Source organism: Paramisgurnus dabryanus, chromosome 8 (assembly GCF_030506205.2).
Source record: "Paramisgurnus dabryanus chromosome 8, PD_genome_1.1, whole genome shotgun sequence".
NCBI lineage: Eukaryota > Metazoa > Chordata > Actinopteri > Cypriniformes > Cobitidae > Paramisgurnus > Paramisgurnus dabryanus.
The window spans coordinates 30,386,605-30,411,463 of NC_133344.1; the positions used below are offsets into that span (position 1 = coordinate 30,386,605).

Sequence of the window (24,859 nt, forward strand, 5' to 3'; positions counted from 1 at the left end):
GATACAAACATGCAATACAAGGATATATAATATATACAATTTAAACCAATTTATTTTGGTCTTAGCTGTGATCTTAGACAGACACATTTTTGTGTCATGGCTGCTTCGTCTCTGCTCACGGTTTGAAGTTTGCTTTGAGGTGTTAATTTGCTTAGATTGGCACAATAAAACAGCCAGAGACAGTCAATAGGTCTGGAAATGTGTGTTATCAGGAGATTAGGATCTTCTGATGAAAGTGTCCGAGCAGACCTGGTGACAAAACTCAATCTAGGGTCACAGCATGAAACCGTTAACGACCCAGACTGAAAGGACCTCTAGTTGACGTCCAGCCAGATGTTACATATTCCCCCCTTCACGCCCATTAAAGTCCAGGGAGACTTTGGCGGGCGATGATCAGGCAGGTCATGAAGTCTGGATGGCAGGTGTTTCTTAATTGTCTGCAGCGTTCTGTCAAACAGGCAAAGGGTGATTTGAATGAGATTGGGCTCTGGCTCTGCCTGGGTGTGCTGCCTTCCACAGTTCCATTTGAAAGTCCAACAGGAGGACAGTTGTGCACCTGTTCGCTGAACTCTTGCATCCCGTTGACTCTTCATTATGGGATGAAGGTTAGGCTGAGAGTAAGGATGTATCCTATTCCTGCGGAGAGGCACAGTACCGTGTCAGTGGCAGTCCAAGATCAGACAACACAAAGGCTGTCTGTAGTGGGCATCTGAGCGAGTCTCTGGAGGACAGTGTTGAAGTCTGTGACATCAATTAGTTTGGGTCCTCCCTTACGCAATCCTCATTTCCAGTTCAGGGTTTACGATGAAGTGCTGGTCCCTGAAGAAAGTTGAGATTTCCAGTTTGATGTGGTACTACTCACTGGGAAGGTGATCAAGTGCCAGGTCATCAATGTGGAGAATCACATCCTTTGGAGTTTTGAATCCACTTTGTCTGGTTGTGCAGACTGATGTGGGTGGTTTGTAGGTTAACGTGTTTGTGTAGGCTGGGGTGTTGAACAGCCATCAGTCACCTACGAGCGTTAGTGGCATCGGCTAGTGGTTTAACCGAAGCGGAACACTGGGAGTCGATCTTCATGGGCTGCAGCCCACAGATGTCATCAGTGTTGTCCCGAGGAGAAGGAATGTTTGGGCTGAGATAGTGAATGTCTTTAGTGCGGCTGCACCTGCGCGGGTTTGATGCAAGATGCAGCTGCTTGTTTGGTGGTGAGGCAGTAAGGAGGCGGTTTGTTCTAGTTGGAACTAGTCCCCCCTTTTCTGTTATGCCTCAATGTTTAGTGTGTTGGTTGTGTTATGATGGACCCATCTGAAGATTGTTTCTTTCTGCTCCCTGTCCATCCTGGTCTGGTATGCAACAGCAGAGATTTTGTCCACAATCTGATGGGGTCCTGTCCAGCGTGGCAGAACTTCCTTTGACAGTCACTGGTGAGTTGTGTGAAGTGGCTATGCAAAGCTGTTGTACCAAACATCGTCATCCACGTCGAGTTCCTCTCATGATGACTTCCAGTCGTAGTATGCCTTCTAGCCCTCAGCCATCTTCTGTAGCTGTTCCCGGGCGGAAGCGAAGGGTTCCAGATGCCTGTGAAGTTCATTGGGATTCTGGTGAGTGGTGTTGGCTGTGATGAGATTGGAATCTCAAGGTTGGTACAACAGGTGTACTGGCAGTGTCATCTGCCGTCCCGTCAATGGTTTGAAGGGAGACATACCAGTAAATTAATTTGGGGTCGATCTGATAGCCATAACACTAAAGGGGAGTTTCCGATCCCAGTCCATCTGATTTGCTGAGACACATTTCTTTGACATGCTAGCCACAGTCTGCTTGGTTCTTTCACTTGGTCCGATGAGGAGGGATGATGCTGATGTGGAGTTGGGCGTGTGCGCCTAGGGGTTTCCACATATCTTTAATAATTTCAGCGGTGAAATGGGTACCTCTATCTGAGTTGACTCTCAGTGGCAGTTCGAACCTGGCGAAGATGTGGATCATGTGTAGAGGTGCTGTGTTTTGAGCAGTGTCGTTGGGTGCTGGGAGGCTCGACCCACTGTGTGAATTGGCAAATGACCATGAGAAAATGTTTGTTGCCCCTCGTCGACCTGGGTAGCAGTTTACCCAGCCTAAAAGTCTTAAAGTCTGACCAAAATTAGCACCTGTTCTTTGCAGTGGTGCTCTGTGGTTTGGGTTAGCCGATTATAGTTAGCAGCAAACCAGGCATCCTTTGATGCATTCTGCTAAGTCCTGCTGCATCCAGGGCCAGTATGCCACCTGTTTCAGTGGTTTGTACGTGGCTCTTGCAACTTGGTGTCTGGCACATGCTGTGTCATGCGCATACATCTGTAGGACCCCCCTATGTCAATGAAGAACCACATGCTTTGGTGTAGTGCGGTCGTCAGGGACATATAAGAGGATGTGATGTTGTATATGCAGCAGGTGTTACATGTCGTTGAGACATTTAAGGGCTGGTGTAGCAATGAGGTCAGAGTTCATGATAGGGCAGGTGGAGGGGTCTGAGAGGTGGTTGACATAGCTTGTATGGTGGTGTCGGAGGCATGTAATGCAGCTATGTCACTGTTTGAGATATGTGGAGCCAGTGTAAGTGGCTATGTGATGGGCACTGTGGTGGTGGGCGTGTGTTGGCCGCAGGTCAGTGCAATCACAGTTGGGCGGGTGGGTGGGCTGTTTGTAATGTGCACAACAGTGAACTTGAACTTTTGGTCTGAGACGATGTTCTCGCGACTGGCTGCTGGGTAATCCATAACTTTGTGACTTGGCAATATACTTCAGATGATTTTCTGAGTGACAAGGTAGAAGTTCTCTTACCTGAGCCCAAATTTTTACTTTTTAAAGTCTGTTAAAGGCTCAAAACTATCTAAACAGTCTTTGCCAATGAAAAGAGGATATGTGTCCACTGGTGAGATTTACACAGGGTGTAGAAGTCTCATAGGACCGATGGTCAGGTGGATGGAAAGCACCTGTTGCAGTTTGGCTGTGAGACTGCATATTCAGCATACACCTTTGTGGGTTGAGGGTCAGATCTTGTGCTTCATCTTTGTTCTGGAGTCTTGTGAAAAGCTGGAATGACATCAGCATTAGATCAGCTCCAGTGTTGGCGAGGGTTTCCAATCTGACCTTGTGTTTCACGGTGGTTGCTAAATAGAGTCTTTTAGCTACTCCTCTCTCATTCAGGTTTCCCAGGGCCTTAGTACCAGGTTTTGTGTGGTAACTGGAAGGCAGTTAAGGCTGGTCTTCAGTGATTCTGTAGGGAAACAGATGTCTAACACAGCACTTTTCTGGTACCTGCTGAATCTGACTGGTTGATGTTTGAAATACAGTTTGTGTGCCAAAGTCTCTGATTTTTGCGGTGACTGGTTCGATGGTAATGTGATGAGTGGCAGAGATTTGAGTGTTGCTTGCAGGAGGGTTTTCTGGAAAGTTCTTGCTGTTTCCAGTGCTGCTGCTAGTGATAAATAGTTCAGTTCATCCTTGCGGTCCTCTTTGAGAGGCCTCCTTTGGATTTGACTTCTTCACTATTTTCAAAATCTCTGCTGACTCAGATGTGTATGTGTCGCTTTGCTTTTGTGACAGTTCAGACTTAGCTTTGTTCACTGTGTGTCGAACCTGGTCCATCTGTTGACTGTTTGGACTTCTCATTCTGACAGGTGCAGGATGGTTTCCATGGACGCTGTCCTCTGGCTGTCTGATGATCTTGGCTGTGAAGTCCTTCGATCCTCTTGGCTCTCTGCTGAAATGTCCTTCACTGTGGCGCTGTTGTTCGCCCTCCAGTGGCCGTTTTGGGTAATTTTCAGAGAAAGAAAGGATGACAGTCTTTTCAGAGGTGGCTTTTGTTTACCGTAGGCTTTATGGACGAAGTCCTGCGGCTGTCTGGTTGTCGTCAGGTGAGGGTAGGCCATAAATCCTAAGTGTTGCATTACGGTAAAATAAAGCTTTGCAGGGGGAGGATCTTGATGTTTCCTCCATTCTTGGCTCGTTTTGTGAGCTGGAGTAGACTGAAAGTCAGTTGTAGTAGTAGGCCTGTGGAGTTTCATTTCTGCTTTGTTTTAAGTCCATTGCAGCGATTAGTCCTCATCGTGATTCTGGATCTGAAAACTCTTCTATCAAGGCCATTTGCAGCTGCTTATAATCCAACTTGACACTTTCTGACTGCCGGTCCAGGAAGCTCCTCACCTAATGGCTGGAGGTAATCCATAGCAGATACAGCTGGTCTCTCTTGGTTACATTCGGCAGCGTGTGCACATAAAAGTCAATGTTCTGCAGGTAAACGTGGATGTCATGGACACCTGCAGTGTTTGGACTAAATGTTGGACTGTTTCTAGCCAGCTTGTCAAGGTCTTTGGGCCATGCCGTGTGTCTGTAGACATTGTTGGGAAAGGTGTTGGCCCCACCCCCCTTGTGTTCTTAGGAGAGGGTTGTGGATGCTGGCTGGCAAAGTTCTTAACAGTGGGCTCTCACCCCCCTCTTTTTCAGCAGGAAACTTTGGTGGGGGAGTGCAGAGACACTGATTGGATGAGAGGAGAATGATGCTTTCTCTCTCAATGGTTCAGCTTGCATTCTGAAACCATATAAAAGTTCTTTTTGGACGGAATCACGTTCGTCCTTAGGTTGGTGATGTTGCTGAACAAGAACTTGAATTTCAGCTTGAGCAGCTTGCAGGTGGTTTTTGTAGGCCTTGGACTTGGCATCACGTTTTTTCTGTTCTGCCTTGGCTCTTCTGGCCTGCAGAAGCTTTCCCAGCTCCTCTTTGGCGGTCTTTTCCTGCTGCTCTCTGTGCTCGGTGTCTGTGTGGAGTTGTGAGATGGCCTTGTGAAGTTGTCCCGCCTCATTCTTTATCCTCTTGTGTTCCTCCTCAATCAGCTGCTGCTGATCCTTGGATTCCTGTGTCAGCCGATCTAGACGAGTCTGCGCGTCCTCCTGATTCCTCCAGGCTTCCTTTGCTTGGAGCTTTAGCATTGCTGCATCCTGTTCCAGGTAGGCGACGTTCCTTTCGTCCCGCTTTAGCTGGATGATGAGGTTGTGAGCGATGGCACCTGTGATCCTTGCCATCTCCTTGTGGCTGTAGCTCTGCGTTGAATCACGGGCTATGATCTCGTCCAGGTTGCCATCCCGTTGCTCTCGGTCTCGGTGCTGCAGATCGTTGGCGACATTGGGCAGGAGGTCAGATGTCGGATCGTTGAGCCATGCCTCCAGCTGCTCACAGTGGTTGGCAGGGCTGGGTGATCTGGACACGTTGGCGCACTGGTGGGTGACAAAACACAAAGAGCCAATACAAGTCCGCAGAATTTTAACGAGCTAAAATAAATAAATAAAAATATGGGCTATGTGGGTCTAACTGACGTGATCAGCTAGTGGCATAAATAAAAACTATTATCGGGGCCTTGCTTTGGCGGCGCAGATAATTAGTGTGGGTAAAAAGGGAAAAAGTTTAGTGAATGGACGATGTGTTTTAACCTATTGGTCGCTTCAGACATTTGGTTAATCGGTCGCATTACTAATACATTTTCTCATGGTTTGTGCAGATATGGTCTTTCAGCCCAAAGATAAAATAAGATCAAAATAATTAAAGTTAATTAGCTATAATGATAAAATAAAATAAAAAGCAAATAGAAGGTGAGAAAGATAAATTGCTGAAAATAAAACAAATAAAACAAAATGGATAAAAATAAAAGAGATTCAAATAAAAATAAACTGAAAAGAAAATAAGACAGCCAAACAGACAAAGTCAGAAGGCTGAGAAATGAAAAGGATAAGAGATGAAAAGGGGATCCCTGTTTTAGCTTAGCAGGTTCTCTACCCTAGATTTAATGACAGGGCCTTACAGGGAGAGGGCACTATGAAGTCATGCGAGCTAGGGGAGTGGCTTAGCTAGAGTGGCTGGGCTAGGCCTAACTTGCAAGGGACAGGGGGCTTATCCTATTGCACCAGTTAAAACATAAATGAATTCACTGAGAATGGGACTTGTGGGGCTAGATTCTATTCACAGTAAAGAATTAATTCAATTAAAATTTAAAATAAATCAAACTGCATTAAATTTAAATTTAAACTTAATTAAAATACAATCTCTACAATAGAAAAGAGAATAGGAAAGTAAGGAGCGGGAGAGAACAGCAAAAATGAAATAAAATAAATCAAAATAAAATAAAAATTAAATAAAGAAATAATAACTTAATAAAGGCATAGCAATATTAATTATTATTTATAATTTAAGACCATAACATTCAATATGTAGGAAATAAAACTACAAAGTAGTAGAATAACCTAGTCATCAAAGTAAGGTCAAAAATCCCAGTTTGACTCCTGTCATACACTCCCAAAAGAGTTTATGAGAGGACCAAACGAGCTTTCCCCACCAGATGGCGATATTTCGCCCAACAAACAAAGAAAGCGGAAGTCAGGCGTAAAGTGAGAGAGAAGGAGAAGTGTTAGACACTCAAGACTGACATCTAGTGTTAGAACTAGGTGGTACGCTTTAAACTGACAAAGATTCGCTTCAATACAATAATTACATCGGCGACCGCTGCGTTGCTAAGACGACGGATGTAATTTGAGCTGTGTTCGTCCGGTGCCAGTTTTGGCTTACGTTACCGGGACACACAATAAATAAAAGTCTAACGAGCTTTCTTCTCCGTTGACATAAGTTACTTGATCAAGGTTTATCTCCTTTAAAATTGAAAAGTCTTACCCTCGGTGCTTACAATTTAAAAAAAATCCACGTACGTGAATAAAATGGAAAAATACAATAGACAGCTTCTCTAATTGTAAATAATTTCCTGGAGATAACAAAAAGGCCTTATCAGATGGGAGTACTCACTCGACCACCGCTTCGCTCTAAATAAAGGAATTCTACTCTTTATTAGGCGGAATCAGACGGTAATGCAGCGTATCAAAGGGTTTTTAATACGGTTACCTTAAAGACTGCAGTTAACTATACATAACAGGGGCGCGAGTCTGTTATGTCCTGAAAATGATACAGGAAATTACATTTTCATTCATACCAATATAAGAACGGACACAGTTATAGCTGATAGTTCTTTTCATTCACACATTGCAAAACACATTTGACCTGTTAACTGTTTTTGCTCAGAAATAATGTTTAAATCTGCCCGCGCATTCTCCACCATTAATATGTAGCGAATCAGCGGGAGGAGGAGAACGGCGTTATTTAAAACACCATAAACCTCCAACCGAAACACTACGGGAATTTAAGGGAATTTGGGGAAATTCCCATATTTAGCTCAAATGGAATAATAAGTACAATTAACTAATTAATTATACAAATTATTAAGATTTTAAACTGATTTAGCAGAATAATAATAACAATTAATTAATGTATTTGTCCAGCAAATACTCATAATTGTTCATTTAAGAAGTTAATTCTGTGGCCTTTAGAAAATAACATTCTTACTGCTATAAAGTATTTTTAAGCATGTAGCTTTAAGATCTTAACGGCAGATTAAGTGACATTTATTTCATGAGCATTGAACATAGAAACAATTCAATTGTGAAATGCAAAACCGGTTTATTAAACTACGTTACACTACAAAAACACACAAGACTAACTATACATACAAACAACAAACAAGAAACATATATGAAAGAGAAAGAATGGAAAATTAAGAGAGAGAGAGAGAGAGTAAAGGAAGGGCAATATCACTATAGACTTAACTTCTGCACAAACCATCAGAACTCTAAGAATCACCTTAATTAAAAGGGGCAATAACTTTTTACAGCGAATGAACAAGCGATACTTGCGTTTGGCTTTTGTGAGGCACGTGTGTACGTCCAGCTGTATGGGCGCGTATGCGAGGAAGAGAGTTCCTGAGTTTGTGGTCACATGACGGAGTCCTGAGGTGTCCGTAGGAGTTGTTCCTTTTTGGGTTAATCCGTCGGTCTGGTTAATCTGTGGCGATTAATTTGTCCAATTTGTTAAAGTTTGTCCAAGTGTCAGGGTGCCCGTGAAAACTATCCGAGAGAGGGACAAGTCTCACAGCGAGCCCGGCTGGGTGCCGTGGCCTCACTGTTGAGCAGCCGTTTGGCGTGCTGTGCGTGCGTGAGCTGTGTGCTGTGAGCATCGATGAATTGGGGTGCAGGCCTCTTAACCTGAGTTTAGACCAACCCCTTGAAGTTCAGATGACCAATCCAAAAGGGTGTTGATAGAGTAGGAAAACTTTGTCTTTGTTTTACCAGACTCATTTGCATAGATGGACTATGCTAAAGATTTTGTTAAATAATAATTTTGATTAATATTTAACAAGTTTGATATCAGTCATGGTCAGATGATGCACATCGTTGATCAGGAAAGGAAAAGGGGATTATTAAGAGTGTAAACAAGGTATGGTTTGAAACACACATCAAATAGTAATCTCATGAATGTGAATTATGAGACATGCTAAAATGAACAAAGCATCCCTATAGTGTTACAAGAAAGTGGTTCATTACAGATACAAACATGCAATACAAGGATATATAATATATACAATTTAAACCAATTTATTTTGGTCTTAGCTGTGATCTTAGACAGACACATTTTTGTGTCATGGCTGCTTCGTCTCTGCTCACGGTTTGAAGTTTGCTTTGAGGTGTTAATTTGCTTAGATTGGCACAATAAAACAGCCAGAGACAGTCAATAGGTCTGGAAATGTGTGTTATCAGGAGATTAGGATCTTCTGATGAAAGTGTCCGAGCAGACCTGGTGACAAAACTCAATCTAGGGTCACAGCATGAAACCGTTAACGACCCAGACTGAAAGGACCTCTAGTTGACGTCCAGCCAGATGTTACACCACGCTGCATCATTCCTTGACAAGTGTAAGATGAGTCAGCAGTCTGGGTCTCTTCAAAAGATCTTCCCGTCTGCTGTAAACCCCCAGTTATCCCCCCGGAACAAAGTCATCCATGACAAACCTTTTAGAGCTCTAACAGGGCCCCTTCAGTCAGTAATTGGCCCACAATGAATGGTCCTCTCACCTCCTTGTTTTCTTCCTCTGGCTCTTTCTCTTTTAGAGAGAGCTTTACTGCAGTGTCTGACCCCTCACCTAACACTCTCTACGCTCTTTGGGTTCATACATTATGTATTGACTGTGGCCCCCTAACACGGTAACAGTAGCCACTGTTACTGCGGGAGGCCAAAGCTGCAAAGCTTTAGTCATCTTATCATTGAGTAAAATGATGGTAAACCAACAAAAGCGATTAAATTTAGTTGTCAGTGACAAAAAATATGTATACAATCCAAAAACTTAAAGGGATAGTTCGGCCAAAAACGATATTAAACCCATGATTTACTCACCCCCAAGCTGTCCGAGTTGCATATGTCCATCGTTTTTCAGACAAACACATTTTCGGATATTTTAGAAAATATTTTAGATCTTTCTGTTGATTAAATGTAATGTTACGGGGTCCAGCAATAGTCCACGACCTTCAAGTCCAAAAAAAGTGCGTCCATCCTTCACAAATTAAATCCAAACGGCTCCAGGATGATAAACAAAGGTCTTCTGAGGGTAATCCGTGCGGTGTTGTTGTAGAAATATCCATATTTAAAATGTTATTAACGTAATTAACTACCTTCCGGTTTCGCCGCCATCTTAGACTCAGGAGAGAGTATTAGCGTAGTGTACGCACTTTTCTTAGTGACGTATGACAAATTCGGAGGGCGGGGGACAGAGCAGCAACAGAGAAACCGCTGTATGCTGCATAAGCGCTCATCCTGAATGCGGATGACTCTAAGATGGCGGCGAAACCGGAAGGTAGTTAATTACGTTAATAACATTTTAAATATGGATATTTCTACAACAACACCGCACGGATTACCCTCAGAAGACCTTTGTTTATCATCCTGGAGCCGTTTGGATTTAATTTGTGAAGGATGGACGCACTTTTTTTGGACTTGAAGGTCGTGGACTATTGCTGGACCCCGTAACATTACATTTAATCAACAGAAAGATCTAAAATATTTTCTAAAATATCCGAAAATGTGTTTGTCTGAAAAACGATGGACATATGCAACTCGGACAGCTTGGGGGTGAGTAAATCATGGGTTTAATATCGTTTTTGGCCGAACTATCCCTTTAAGTATTTATATATTTTAAATATATAAATAGTTTATATATTATTAGTAATACCGTATTTTCCGGACTATAAGCCGCACCGGAGTATAAGCCGCATCATTCAAAAATGCGTTGTTAAGATGAAATAACATAAGTCACAGTGGACTATACGTAGCTTTTATTTAGAAACTTATTTCACAAAATCCAAGCCGAAGAAGAGACATTTAATCTGGAAAGGCAAGTTATTCAACTAAACAATAGCAGACAGAACAGCAGGCTGAATAGATGTCTGTATGTTAAAGTAATATTATCGGTTATTTAAACGATAAACCATAGCATACAGAACTTACCTGGAAGGTTGAATAGACTAATTCAGGGGTGCCCAACCCTGTTCCTGGAGGGCTACCATCCTGCAGATTTTTGCTCCAACCCCTATCAAACACAGCTGAAGCAACTAATCAAGGTGTTCAGGGTTGCTTGATAATTACAGACAGGTGTGTTGGAGCTGGGTTGGAACTGAAGTCTGCAGGACCGTAGCCCTCCAGGAGCAGGGTTGGGCACCCCTGGTCTAAATTAACCGAACAAGCCAACTAGCGTGAAGTTTGCATACACATTACAGAATCCATTAAATTACATAATTACAGAAGCAGCATATGGCAGACTCTCCTGGCTGTAGACCGGGATGATGTCTCTCGCCTCATAGATGTCAAAATTAATTCATACTGACTTACAAGGTGCACATGACTGTAAGACCTAGCACCAGACAAGTTATGAAAAAAATTGCGGCTTATAGACCGAAAAATACGGTATCTGTTGTATTCTTCACAAAAACACATGCCTCATGCGTATAAATGAACTGGGAAATAAAAAATATTTTTTCTGATTCCTAACAATAATCTTAAACATGTAAATTTTGACTCTCTATCACCATCTGTTTAAAAGAATGTTGCAGGTTACATTACGCACTTTTATTATGTATATTGAAAAAGAACTGACATTTCCTGTAAAATCTGACCCAACACATGAACTTTTAAAGGTTTTTGAAGCTTTGATTGCGTTTACAGTGCGCAATATAACAGTATTTTTCACACAATTTACTTATCTGTATAGCGCTGCTTTCACTGTCCTCAAAACGAGCTGATGTCTTCCTTGTCTCTCCTTCACAAATACGTATTGAGTTCTGATTGTGTAGTTTGTTTAGTGTGTTGTGATTCGACAGCAGCTTAGCTTAGCCAGAGCAGTTTGAGCTTTGCAGGTGACTGATGTGTTCATGTGGGCGGAGTTTAGTAAAAAAAAATGGTTCTAGTGACATCACTAAAGCAGGAGGTAGAGGGCTGTAGTCCAAACTGGCCGTTCACTGTAGGCTTTGAAAGGCGAATTCTGTCAAAGAAAATATATCGCCTGGCAGTGAACTTTGAGCTTTATCATTTAACAGGTATTATTTATGCTCTAACAGCAACATTACACACTAATGTCTCTTCTGTAGTTACATCGTGTACTAAGACTGATGGAAAATTAAAAGTTGTGATTTTCTAGGCAGATATGGCTAGGAACTATACTCTCATTCTGGCGTAATAATCAGTGACTTTGCTGATGTAACATGGCTGCAGCAGGCGTAGTGATATTACACACAGCCTGAAAATAGTCCCCTTGGTTACTTTCAATAGCAGGGGATAACTTCTGTGCAGTGCATAATATCACTACACTAAAAATATAAAAACTCTTTGGTTATTTTTTGAGCGTGATGCTAATGGTCTAATCAGATTCAATGGATTATGCTAAGCTATGCTAAAAGTGGTAGCACCAGACCTGGTAAAAATCAAATGTTTAACTCTAGGGGAGCTGGAAAATAAGCATATTTTCAAAAAAGTGGAGTGTCCCTTTAACACTAAACTCTGAATTTACACGAGTGAGTATCTGGGAAACATGAGCGACTATTTGATCATATTCCCCTTCGAAGCATCTGCAGCAGGCACTTATTTTGACACGACGGGCTAAATACATGTTGTGACAAGCTTCGCATCATAATTTCTGTCCGTTTCTGCAGTATGTTTGGGCACAAAATACAGTGGTGAATAAGAGATTTTAAAATTGATAAGTTGATGTGTCCTTTTGCCATTCGTTTTGGATTTTTCTAACAATATTTCAAAACTTCTATATTAAATCTATTAACCTGCAATAATAACCGCAATTACAATACCAAGGTGAATAATCGTCAATTATGAGTTTTGTCATTATTGTGCAGCCCTATGTGTCAGCATAGGAAGGACTGTACTTCAAAGTGTGACAATAAATAAATCTTGAATCTTAAACGTTAAAGGAACACTCCCACATTTTGGGAATTTAGCTTATTCACTGTATCCCCCAGAGTTAGATAAGTCCATACATACCTTTCTCATCTCCGTGCGTGCTGTAACTCTGTGCTATGCTAGCGGGGCTGCGTCAGACAAAGACTGGAAGTGAATGGCTGCAGCTAGCAAACTGCTCCCAATAAGTGACAAAATAACGAAAATATTTTCCTATTTATGTGTTGTGGTGAGTAGCAGAGAGTTCGATCAGAGTTGTGCAAATCACTCCGCCCAAGCAGCAGTGTTTCGCCTTCTGAGAATATAGTTCCCAGTATGTATACTTTAAAAAGATGGCTGTGTCTCATATAACCTTGTTATTTGTACACTGTGTGACTATACAAATCACAACACATAAATAGGAAAATGTCACTTATTGGGAGCAGTTTGCTAGCTGGAGCCATTTACTTCCAGTCTTTGTGCTAAGCTAAGCTAGCGGGGGCTGCGTCAGACAGAGTTACAGCACGCACGGAGATGAGAAAGGTCTGTACGGACTTATCTAACTCTGGGGGATACGGTGAATAAGCTTAATTCCCAAAATGTGGGCGTGTTCCTTTAAAAAGCACACCACACTGCTTTTTTCTCAATTTAAAAGTCAACCAAATAAAGGCTGTGCGGTTAAAATGCTAAAAACATGTTCTGTCTGATTGTAGTCTTAAAGGGATAGTTTATCCAAAAATGAAAATTCTGTCATCATTCTTTTATCCTCATGTTGTTCTAAACCTGTACGAATTTATTTTTTCTGATGATCACAAAAGAAGATATTTTTATAAATGATGGTAAACACACAGTTGATTGTAACCATTGACTTTCATAGTAGAAAAAACAAATAGGATTGAATTTAATGGGTACCGTCAACTGTGTGCTTGCCATCATTTATCAAAATATCTTCTTCCTAATTTATCACAATACTTCCATAATATTCTTTTTCCTACTATGGAAGTCAGTGGTTCCAATCAGTTGTGTGCTTACCATCATTTATCAAAATATCTTTGTGTTGATGAAATAAGCAATTCATACAGGTATAGAACAACATGAGGATGAGAACATGGCAGAATTTTTTATTTTTGGGTGAACTATCCCTTTAATGTATAGTGTGTAATATAACAGTAACCCTGTTATTGTTTCAACCAAGTGCACAACACTGATGGTTCCGATCACTTTGCTTTTTTATACATGTATTTTTACAATTATTATGTACAATGTTTAAAATACATCCTTATTGTTGTCTTTAAAGGACCTCATTGTTGACCAGACCATAGAGAAGGTGTCCTTCTGTGCACCCGACCGCAATTACGACAAGGCGTTCTCTTACATCTGCCGTGACGGGACGACTCGGCGCTGGATGTGCCACTGTTTCATGGCCTTAAAGGACTCTGTAAGGATACCCGACTAAAGGATTATATCCGCAGCAGCTATTGGCTGCAAATGGGGATTAAGATAAGGATTATGGCAGGGTTACCTAAAACCAGAATAAACGCTTAAGAGCCGTTATCTGTTTTTGAGGCAGTGAGAAAAACACAAATGGCATTTTGATGTCATGATTAGCACGCCAATATTAGAGGCAAAACCATTTTGTGGCCACATTAGTATTAGACTATGTTTTCTGCCATACAATGTGGTGCTATTGTATGGTTTTACCCTGTAACAGTTGTGTCTGTAAGATGAAGATATGGTTAATATTATAACCAATAAGATCTATAAACATTACTGTAGGCACAGGCTAATTCAGATTTCACTAACGTAACATCCTCCACAATACTAGGGGGAGCGACTGAGTCACGCAGTTGGATGTGCTTTTGCCGCTTGCCTTGAGCGAAAACAGCGCAGGGAGAAGGAGTGCGGGGTCACTGCGTCTTTTGATGCAAGCCGCACATCATTTGTAAGGGAAGGATCCTTCCGTGTCTCCTCAGCTGGACAGCATAGTGACCGGGATGAGATCATGAAACAACTACAGGAGAAAAGAAAAGGTGTGTGCATTCAGTGTTATGCAGAATCTTATGCAAAAATATTAAAATGGCACTTATAAACTGGTCTTTATGTCTACGTAGAAGCATGCGGCATTTCCGCTATGCTGTCAGGAAATTCTTCACCTCCAGAGGGAGCAGCCTCACCGGTGGAGAGGGCGGAGCCAGGCGTACCTCATGCTATCCCACGCCGTCACGCCCCCCTCGAGCAGCTGGTACGGCAAGGCTCTTTCCGAGGCTTCCCACAGCTTAGTCAGAAAAACTCTCCTTTTAAACGGCAGCTGTCCCTACGCCTAAACGATCTCCCTTCCAACCTTCAGCGCAAGACTGACTTCCAGACCAAGAACCCAGGTCAGTTACTATTACCTGTTGTGTTGACTCAGCACTGGTTACCCTGAGAAGTATCAAACTCACACCATTTACCTAATAGTACTTTGGGTGATGGCACACAATATACAAATTAAACAGAGAACTCTGGACAGACCTCACAAAAACACTTTCTGGAATCTCGAAGCAAAAATTTTATTTGAAGCGGTTTAATTTAATTCTAATCACGCCACCAGATTAGACCAGATCAAAATCAAATCAGGATTTTACAGACGTCTGATAGCATCAAATTTTTGGAAAATGAAACACATCATTCATGCATTGAAATCTATCAATACAATTTTAAGAAATTGCTTTCTCATTTCATACATGGTCACACTAAATCATATGAAATTACAAAAATTTATTTAATTCATTTTATATTCTCGTATGAGTTTTTGGCAGTGTTACTGGCACCAAACTTAATCAAAAGAAATAAGAACCAGTGACACAGTTGATAAATTAAATCTTTTAGATTGATGGTGATAAGATAGGGATAATGTATAGGCAGCAGATTATCACAGAAATAAACCCAGACAGTGTGATCAAAACCTGACTGGAAGCAGGCTTATTTTGTGATAACAACCGGCTGCCTGTACATTATCCTGCTTGTTTCACAGCTATTAACCTAATAAGTCAGGTAAGGAATATTAACCCCTTCAGACCCTGCATCCATTGGAATGGAAAATACATATTTTGTGGTTGAAACCAATAAAAATGCTGCTCAACCAATCAAAATAAGGCACAATGTTTAAACACTGGAAAAATCAGGTCTGAAAGGGTTAAAAATTGATTTGAAATATATTATCTCATTTTAAGGAATGCAGACCTTCCGCAAGGAAAACCAGTTTCATTTTGATTTTAAAATAAGACACTATTTGGTTTAATCATTTACAAATATAATATCATATATTATTAAAAGGCATTTATATTAAACTGTGCCTGTCAAAATGATTAGCAGCATCTGGGTTACTGTGTGTTATTAGTTTTGAGCAGTTGTTGTCTGGAAATAAACCTGCAAATGTCGCGACTGGCCAATCAGATTCAAGCATCCCAATGTAATAATGCAGTCGCAGTATAACGGGAATACTATTCTGGGTTTCCCGCAGAAAATGTGTTAGTTAAGGTGGTAGGGTTGGGCAGGTGGGCGCAATCAAAGGGGCGGGGGCGTAAATAAAAAAATATTTTTATTTAAAGCACACAAATAAAACTTAATTTTGAAGAAAGTATGACAAAAAAATGAACGCATACTAGATTAATGAATTAAATGTTTTTTAACAGAAACTTCTTACAGGAATAGTTGGGTGATGAAGTGAAACTAAAGGGTTAATGAACACAAACTAAAGCAGATGTTGTAGAACGCCTGGCGAACGATGATAGATTGGTAAAAAAAATTGGTAAAAACTGATTATTTCCCACTATTAATTACATTATCTTAAATAAGTGTAACTACTGTAGCATGTAATTCGTAGCATAATGCACATAAAAAAGTGAGCTAGAGCGATCAACAATTATATCTAATCAACAGGCACGTGAAACCTAGCTGGCAGGTTGCTCAAACAACAAAATCACCAGCTAACTTACTTTAAATTAGCAAGAACTATAGACTAATACAATAACAGGCTTAAATAACCCCAAAACATAAGTCCACTTACAGTTCTCACGGACAAGTGTTTTATCAACTGGCTATTCTCCAGACATGGCGGACCACGTCTTTATCTCATTTGTGGCACTTATCTCCGTGTGGCGCGCGTACCTGCTCGCGGTGTTAAGCACGTCCCTGCTATTCTCAGAGATGCACTTGACAGCCTTTTTTCCAGCAATTTTTTTTTTTACAACCTAGTTAACGCGTTAGGGTCTCCAAGCTTAGGCGGGCCGCCCTAACTGCATAGTGCTGAGGGAAAGCATGCTATTTACATTCCAAATTTAATGTAATGTAATTTGTTTTCACAAATTTTAACTTGGGTGGAAACTTGCTTTTTGACCTTCAACCAGTTAAAGTCCCTATGAAATAAATGTATTTCTCTTTTTGTAAAAATGCATTAAGGATGTATATAAACTGGTTTCATCCAAAACGCTGACAAAAATTGCCTTTCATAAGATATAAGCATTTAAAATTTACAAAAAAGTCTAGAATTTTTATGATGTCATCCTACACTTCAGCATCTCATCAAATTTTCTGTCCAATCCAATGCTCTTTAGACGCTAAAGGATCCCGCTCCCTACATTACACAGAACTTGCACCTGAGATAAGACACATAGTTCTTATATGGGGAATGGCACATAGTGAACTATGTAGGGGATAAGAAACGATTCAGACAGCGTAAATATGCTTTTTATTGGGGTGAATGAGGTCTGATATTGCATCAGTGTCACGCAAGCTGCTTCAGCACACACACAAACCTGTCTTGTAGAGTGTTTGTTTGTCTTTACATAAATCGCTAAATTGACACAAATACCAATAAAACGAGTCGGATGTGAACACAGGTGTGACTGATGCTCTCTGTTGACTCATCTCAGTTCCAGAAATGGATCTGCCAGTTGCGGGAGAGCCAGACAGCATAAATGCTCTGTGCAGCCAAATCAACAACTCTTTCACCAAACCTCCTGAAGATATGTGTGCCAAAGCCACAAACAACTGCATACCAAAGTGCAGCGCACCACCTGCTATTCCCCCTCCACCTGCACCCCTGCAAGGTAACACAAACTACACATTCTCAAATCATTTATAATAATAATATTATGGTAAGGTCTGAAGTAGAAAATAGTCCAATACCTATTTTATTTAACATTCTCTACCCTCCCACCCCCCAGCTACCAGCTCGTGGGTTCAGACAGAGCCCGCTGTCCAATCTCCTTCCTCGATACCTCAGGGCTGTCACAAACGAACACCATCTGAGGCCGAACGTTGGCTTGAGGAAGTGGCTCAAGCTGTGAAAGCTCAACAGCAGACTCCACCCCCAATGGCCCCACCTACTCTGCCTCCTCCCATTCTTCCCCCACCACCCACTCAGCAACCTCCCCCAGTTCCCACTATGCCCATCGTACCAGGTTCCCTGCCCACCTCCATGCAACCCTTTCCAATGGCGTTTGACGTCACTCCTGCGCCCGTCAGCATGTTCGCCCAGCAACCTCTTCAGCCGGCATTTGTACCCATGCAGCCATACATGCCAACTCTGGCCAACAGCATGACGTACCCCAATGCCAGCGTGCCCGTGGTGGGCATCACACCATCACAGATGGTGGCTAATGCATTCTGCACTGCAGCCGGTACAGGCGGTGGATCAGCGATGGGGGTTGGGATGGGGCCTAGGACGGGCCAACATTCGACTTTCCCCACCTTACCCGGAGGCTTCCCGAACACCATGTTCACTGCTAACGGCCACCTGCACAACTCCTTTCCCTCAACTACTACGACTACCAGTGTCACGAACAACGGCACCGGCAGCACCACAAAATCCGATGGCAACTGGCCAATGGAGGGTCTGAAACAGACCCACCCTTCAGACGGCACCCAGGAAGCAGAGCATTTTGAAGCTAAGTGGGCCGCTCTGGAGTCCAAATCGCAACCGAAGGCACCCAACCCTTTCTCCAATGACTTGCAGAAAACTTTTGAGATTGAACTTTAATCGACGAGCCTTGGGAAAACGAGGCTGAACTATTTCATACCCCATTCCCTTTTTATGCTCCTGGTCTGTTTGAGGACATGGGTTGCTGTATTTTATGTAATACGATGGAGAACTGCCGATCAAATGCCAGATTTGGAGAGCAAGAATGTCATGGATCTTACGAAGACAGTCGTAACTTGTTAGGCACTTAAAGGACGGGAAAAGCTTATGTGAGAGACCTGAACGCTATGTCTCAGCATTAACGATCTTTCATCTGGTAAATGAATGATTTTCCCTGAAGGAAATATTGGAAGGGGAGAGGAAACAATTAAATATGGGATGGTATGGCAAAATAGATATTTATTATTTAATTTGATTCTAATGTTTTTTTAATCTGATTTTAATTGTCTGTTCTTGGTGGTTTTCCCTTATTTATTTACATTGAACAGGGTGATTTATTACAGATGAAAGAAATTGGCTACTTGAAAAATGACTCACCAAATAAAAGGAGCAGAGTTTTTATGTAGGAAAGTGTGTAAATAGCATGCTTTTAGTTTACTTTTATTTATTGCCCTTTTCGTGGCTGTTCATTTTATTAATTGCAAACGAGTCAATGCTGAACGATTGAAAGATCCGCTCTGCATCAAGTGGATACCGAAAGTATCACCTACATTCCAATCCTTATTATACTGTCATCATGTACAAACACATAAGAGATGCCACTGTAGTCACCCTGACCTCCTTGATTTAGCGTTGAAAGTACTTCAGAAAATTTAAAGACATTTTTGAGGGTTATTCTCTTTTTATAAATCATAACCAGATGAAATGTGTGGATTTTGGCAACTGTATAACCATTAAAACACCTTTGAATTAGCGTTAGCCAGACTGAGATCCATTGGGAGGCATTGAATCTCTTACAAAAGCATTTAACGGCATAGTTCACCCAAAAATGAAAATTTTGTCATCATTTACTCACTCTTATGTTGTTCTGATGTACACAAATGAAGATATTTTGAGGGATGTTAGCAACCAAAATGATCAGAGGCCCCACTTCCATAGTATTCTTTTTTCCTACTATGGAAGTCAATGAGGCCTCTGATTGGTTTGGTTACAAACATTCCTTAAATATCCTCCTGAGTGCTCAACAAAATAAAGACATTTATACAGGTTTGTAACAACATGAGAGTGAGATAATCATGACAGAACTTTCATTTTTGTGTGAACTATCCCTTTAAAAAGGATGCAAAATTGTAAGATCCCTCAGGAAGTCTATGCCAGTTTGTTTGACGCAACATCTTCGCAAAGGTTATGGGCCACCCCAGTTATTAAGAATGTATGTCGAAAACTGCTATGTGATGATCGGGTGAGGATTACTAAACATGGATGTGGGGTACAAACCCTCTTAACAGTGATACCCTGATCTCAAGGACTGTTTTTAAGTAACATCACAAAGGCCTCTGTTTATTTTGTATACACCGTTAGAAAAATTGTCAAAATATGTATCCCAGCTGTCACTGGGCAGTACCCTTCATGAGGTACAGATATGTATACATTTGGTACCAATATGTACCATTGAGATACTAAGATGTATTTATAAGTATAACTCTTTAGGTGCAAAGCAGTACACACAGAAAAATGGTAAAAAGTTGGGATGGTACCTTTTAAAAAGGTCCTAACTCTTTCCCTGCCATTGACGAGTTATCTTGTCAATCCACAAACCTGCTATTATCTACCAGGTGGCGCACTTCTGCAACTTATAAAACCCAGAAGTATCGCCCAAGAGGCGTCAAAAGCGCGAGTGACTTCAATGTTAAAGGTGCTCTAAGCGAATTCACGCATTTTAGACCATAAAACATTTTTTGTTACATACAACAAACATCTCACTATCTGCTTGCTGCCTGTCTGCTGATCAAACTGTAAAAAAAAACGTAATCTCTGTAGACAGCCCAGGCTCCACAAACTGCAATAAAAACACAGTGACCAAACCTAGCACCACGAAACAAAGTGCTCCAGCCAATAAACAACAAGGATTTGGGGGTGGGCGCGTTCATGAAAGCACGGAAGGGAGGGGGAGGAGTTAGCTACGCTCCGTTTGTTTGAAAACAGTTCAAACATCAACAAAAACGTACGTCTCACAGATTCGCTTTGAGCGCCTTTAAGTCAATGTGAAGACGCGTTGACGTGCGTCTGGAGGTCTCGCGGCGCGAATCAGGCTTTTAGTGCGGTGCGGTAGACGTGATTCTGCCTTATTCGCGAGTCTAGTTTGCGCAAATAGCGCGTTGCCGCAGCAAACGCGCAAGTTGAAAATTTTGAACTTTGACGGAAAAACGTGCCGCTAGTTGAAAATTTTGAACTTTGACGGAAAAACGTGCCGCTTTCACCAATCACGAGCTTGCTTTAGTAGTGACGTGATTAAAGGATGCGAGCGGAGTCGCAGAAGCCCCTCCCATGACGTGAATTTCCGAGTGAATGTCTCGATGAGTAGAATTTCACGCACTGCTTTCATGCGCAAACAGCTGTATGTTCAAGTTTTAAGGATCACTCTGCATCTGACCTCTATCAAAAGTCCTTTACAAGTATTTAATTATCTCAGCATTTTGCTCAAAATTTGGTGTTTTGGTGAGAAACCTACCCATATTTGAGAGATGATAAAAGAACAGACCCTCTACTTAAAGCAACACTATGTTGTTTTTTTAACCTTTAAATAATGTCTCTAAAATTATTTCAGTGATAGAACAACTTTTAACTGGACAAATTGTACTGTTGCTGCAACCTGAGCAACCTCCTAGCTGCTACAAGCACACTCTGAAAGTGGCGGTGGAGGGTAGAGCACACAGCCCCACCCCTCCCCCTGCCTGCAGAAGAGTGTCTGAAACCAGGCACTGTTGCGCTTTTCAACCACATGGGGGAGCTGTAAGTCATTTTTACATGAAAACTACATAGTGTTGCTTTAAAAAAAGTTTGATCCTACCGTCATCAGTTCTCTTTTTATTTAATATATTGTATGTTTATATATTTAAAGAAGAGCATTTTTTGGTAGGCATTAAACGTTTGTGAAAATCATCAAAAATGCACCTTTTAGGTACAATGTGTACTTTTTGAAAAGGTACCGCCCCAGTGACTCGGGTACATATAAAAAAATTGTCTGACGGTGAACGTATTGAAGATCGTGAATAAGCCGTCTCAACCAATCAACTAAAAGCACAAAGGCCCTTGAAAGTTTGTTTTATGAGCGAATTAAACAGAGATGAGCAAAGATGATACAAAGAACCCAACATTAAATCATTACCCCCAAAAGATGCAATAGAGTGCTTTAAGTTTCAGCACAAAAGCCCATTATTATCCACTGTGTTTAACATCACTCTTAACTGAGATGTAAATCCTGTGAAGGACAAAGCCATTCAACCATTTTAATTTGGTTTGGCGTTTTTGTGATGTTTGGCATTTTTGTGATGTATGTTTCCCATGGTCCTTTAATCCGGTTCTGGTTTGAAATCTTTAAAGAAATGCAAATACAAACGACAAGAGACGTGAATGTATAGCAAGTATTCATAAATGGTTAAGGATTAAAGAGAGATGAAAACAGACCATACAGGTAGATAGTCAGTTTGGTCCTGTGCATGCTTAAACTATCCCATATTACAATACAGTATGTTAAAACATTGAATATGCATCTTAGTTATGTCATTAGTTTCTTATCATTCACTCTGGTCCGAAACAGACAAAAAGGCAACTTTCAGCATACAAATATCGTCACTAGATAATAAAATCTCGTCTAGTTTATTGTCATAAACAAATCTGGATCTCTGATGGGAACTCATGACATGTTTTCTTCAGCATGGTGCTGTTGGGCACAAACAATGTTTAATAATAATGCTCAATGGTTGCGTTTTTATTTTGTTCTGACAATATATGAATGAATTTTTTTAAGGAGTTCATTCAAAGCGTGTACAAATAAGATGTGCTGAAGGATGTTACAGGTGTTCGATGCTAGATGATCAAAGTCAGACTGTACACTGTGTTTATGATGTGTACTCCATACAGTGAACAAAATGATCTCTTATCACTGAGACTTCAATAGCCAGTGCAAATACAAGACAGGCACAATGTTTTTAACTCGTGGTCTGAAAGACCATTTTGACCGTAATGTGTTATAAATCGACTTGGCCACTTCCCAGTTTTCTTATTAACTGTGTATTACAGGGTCAAGCAGGTCTGTTGTGGCACAATGAATACAAAAATAGTCTTTCTTTTTCCAAAGACAATGCATTTGTAATCTGACCAAGCCGTTACGTTGTGTGGGGTACAAATATTTACAGTTAATGAATGAATTTGTTCGAGTCAACAGCCCTGGATTCTTAACCACTCCCCCCTCAACAAAATATACAGGTTTTGATTTAAAACCAGGGAACTAAATTACCTCATAAACTTGATTGTAAACTTTAGCCTAGTGATAACAAACCAGTGAAGTTTATTTTTAATCTTTCTTTATTTACAGAATTTTGTATTTAAACCCACATATTTCTATTGTAATTACATTGTATAAAAGATCAATAAATAATATAATATGAACAAAGCTATTTTTGTTGGTTGCTTGATTATTGTATAGTATAGTAATGTATATACAGTACATGCATGCTATTAAAGGTGCGATGTGTAACATTTAGAAGAATCTTCTTGAATGAATATAATGTACATAATTATATTATCAGTGGTGAATTAAGACCTTACAAATGAACTGTATTGTTTTACTACCTTAAAATGTATTTATCCAAATACACCGCGGGTCCCCTTACATGAAAATCACCACCATGTTTTTACAGAGCACATTTTGTCACTACTGTATGTTGTCTTAGACGATGATGTGTTTGTCCTGTGGCAGCTACCATAGCTTCTCCATATTGTAAAAATCTTTGCTGTCTTAAAGGTGCAGTGTGTCATTTCTAGAAGGTAAATGGACTGCATTTATTTAGCTTTTAACAGACCTATGGCTATCCAAAGCGCTTTACAATTAGCCTCACATTCACGCGCACATTCATACACTGACGGCGGTGTCAGCCATGCAAGGCGCCATCCAGCTCGTCGGGAGCAATTGGGGTTAGGTGTCTTGCTCAAGGACACTTCTACACTTGGTCCGGTGGAGCCGGGGATTGAACCACCAACCTTCCGGTTTGTAGACAACCTACGTGAGCCACTGCCGCCTGTCAAGGATCTCTTGACAGAAATGCAAAATAATATACTATAAAACCATATTATCAGGGGTGTATAAGGGCCTTTTTATAATGAACTGTTATGTTTTTATTACCTTAGAATGAGATGTTTTTAATCTACATACACCGAGGGTCCCATTAGGTGGAAGTCGCCATTTTGGGGCCACCATGTTTCTACAGAAGCCCTTAACGGACAAACTTTTTTTACTAAGTTGTCTCAGACGATTACATGTTTTTTGGGTGACCGCTACCGTAGCTTTTCTATGCTCACCACTAGATGCTGCTAAAATGTACCCACTGCACCTTTAAATGTTTTTGTTAAATCAACTCATAACATTTTCCATCAATTTATCTTGACAAGAGATGAGTTGCTACAACTTATAAAATTAAGTTGATTTTCTCAACTTTATTTTATAAGCTATAGCAACTCATCTGTATAGCAGGTTGAAATGACTTGTACATCTGAGCTGATTCAACAAAAACATTTAAGGTAGCAAATAATTTTTACAGTGCATGGCATTTTGAAATTGAGGGGTGAGCTTTGGACTGAGCCGTTGGTTGCAGATCTCACTGCTAGATATTGCAAAAAAACAAGACTTAATCTTGGTCTCACCTTAATGATCAAGACAAAAAAGGTTATATATTAATATTGGGTGCAATGTCTTCAACTAAAGTGTTAAATAAGGAAAGCGTGAGAACATGATGGAGTCACATTTGTGGTGGTGACTCTTCACTTACAGTCTTAAATCTACAGAGAGACTATCAATGAGACAGAAAACAAGACATGAATATGAAAAGCAAAACAGTTATTAATAAACATCTTAATAAAGCCAAAGTAAGCAATTAATAAAAATTGGGCCTTTGATAAAAAGGAAAATTACAGATGACATCTGTAGATAAGCTAGAGGTTCTCAACCCTTGAGGTCCACTGTCTGGCCGAGTTGACCTTTAACCCTGATCAGACACACCTGTCTGTAACTTTCTGGTATGCTAAACAAACAAACAAACAACTTTTGTTCAACAATGATGCATGAGTAGTAGTGTTTTTGGCATTATACATTTAATTCTTGGTATGAAGCATAAGTTTTAGGCCAAAATAATTCTTCAAATGTGGTTTTCCAATTGAACAATGGCCCATTTTGGTTTTTTTTAATTGTAAAAGATTTTTAGGAGTGTACCTGTCAGTTTGAATGTACAGTAGTAAGGATTTGGGGTAATGTTTTCTGCTTAAAGGACAAGTTCGGTATTTTACACTTAAAGCCCTGTTTTCAGATTGTTTATGGTGAAATAGAACGGTTTTGACTGAAATTTC

The 24,859-nt window shown here is 40.7% G+C and overlaps 1 protein-coding gene across 1 annotated transcript in view; it reads left to right on the plus strand.

The window, feature by feature from the left end:
* The window catches only part of numbl (NUMB like endocytic adaptor protein), a 48,384-nt gene extending 25,455 nt beyond the window's left edge, over window positions 1-22,929 (plus strand). The window contains exons 5-9 of the mRNA XM_065281519.1: window positions 13,634-13,774; window positions 14,162-14,366; window positions 14,448-14,714; window positions 17,250-17,426; window positions 17,544-22,929. Of these exons, the coding sequence (XP_065137591.1) occupies window positions 13,634-13,774; window positions 14,162-14,366; window positions 14,448-14,714; window positions 17,250-17,426; window positions 17,544-18,358 (1,605 nt within the window). The 3' untranslated portion in view covers window positions 18,359-22,929. The remainder of the gene's footprint in view (window positions 1-13,633; window positions 13,775-14,161; window positions 14,367-14,447; window positions 14,715-17,249; window positions 17,427-17,543) is intronic.
* The last annotated feature ends 1,930 nt before the right edge of the window (window positions 22,930-24,859 follow it).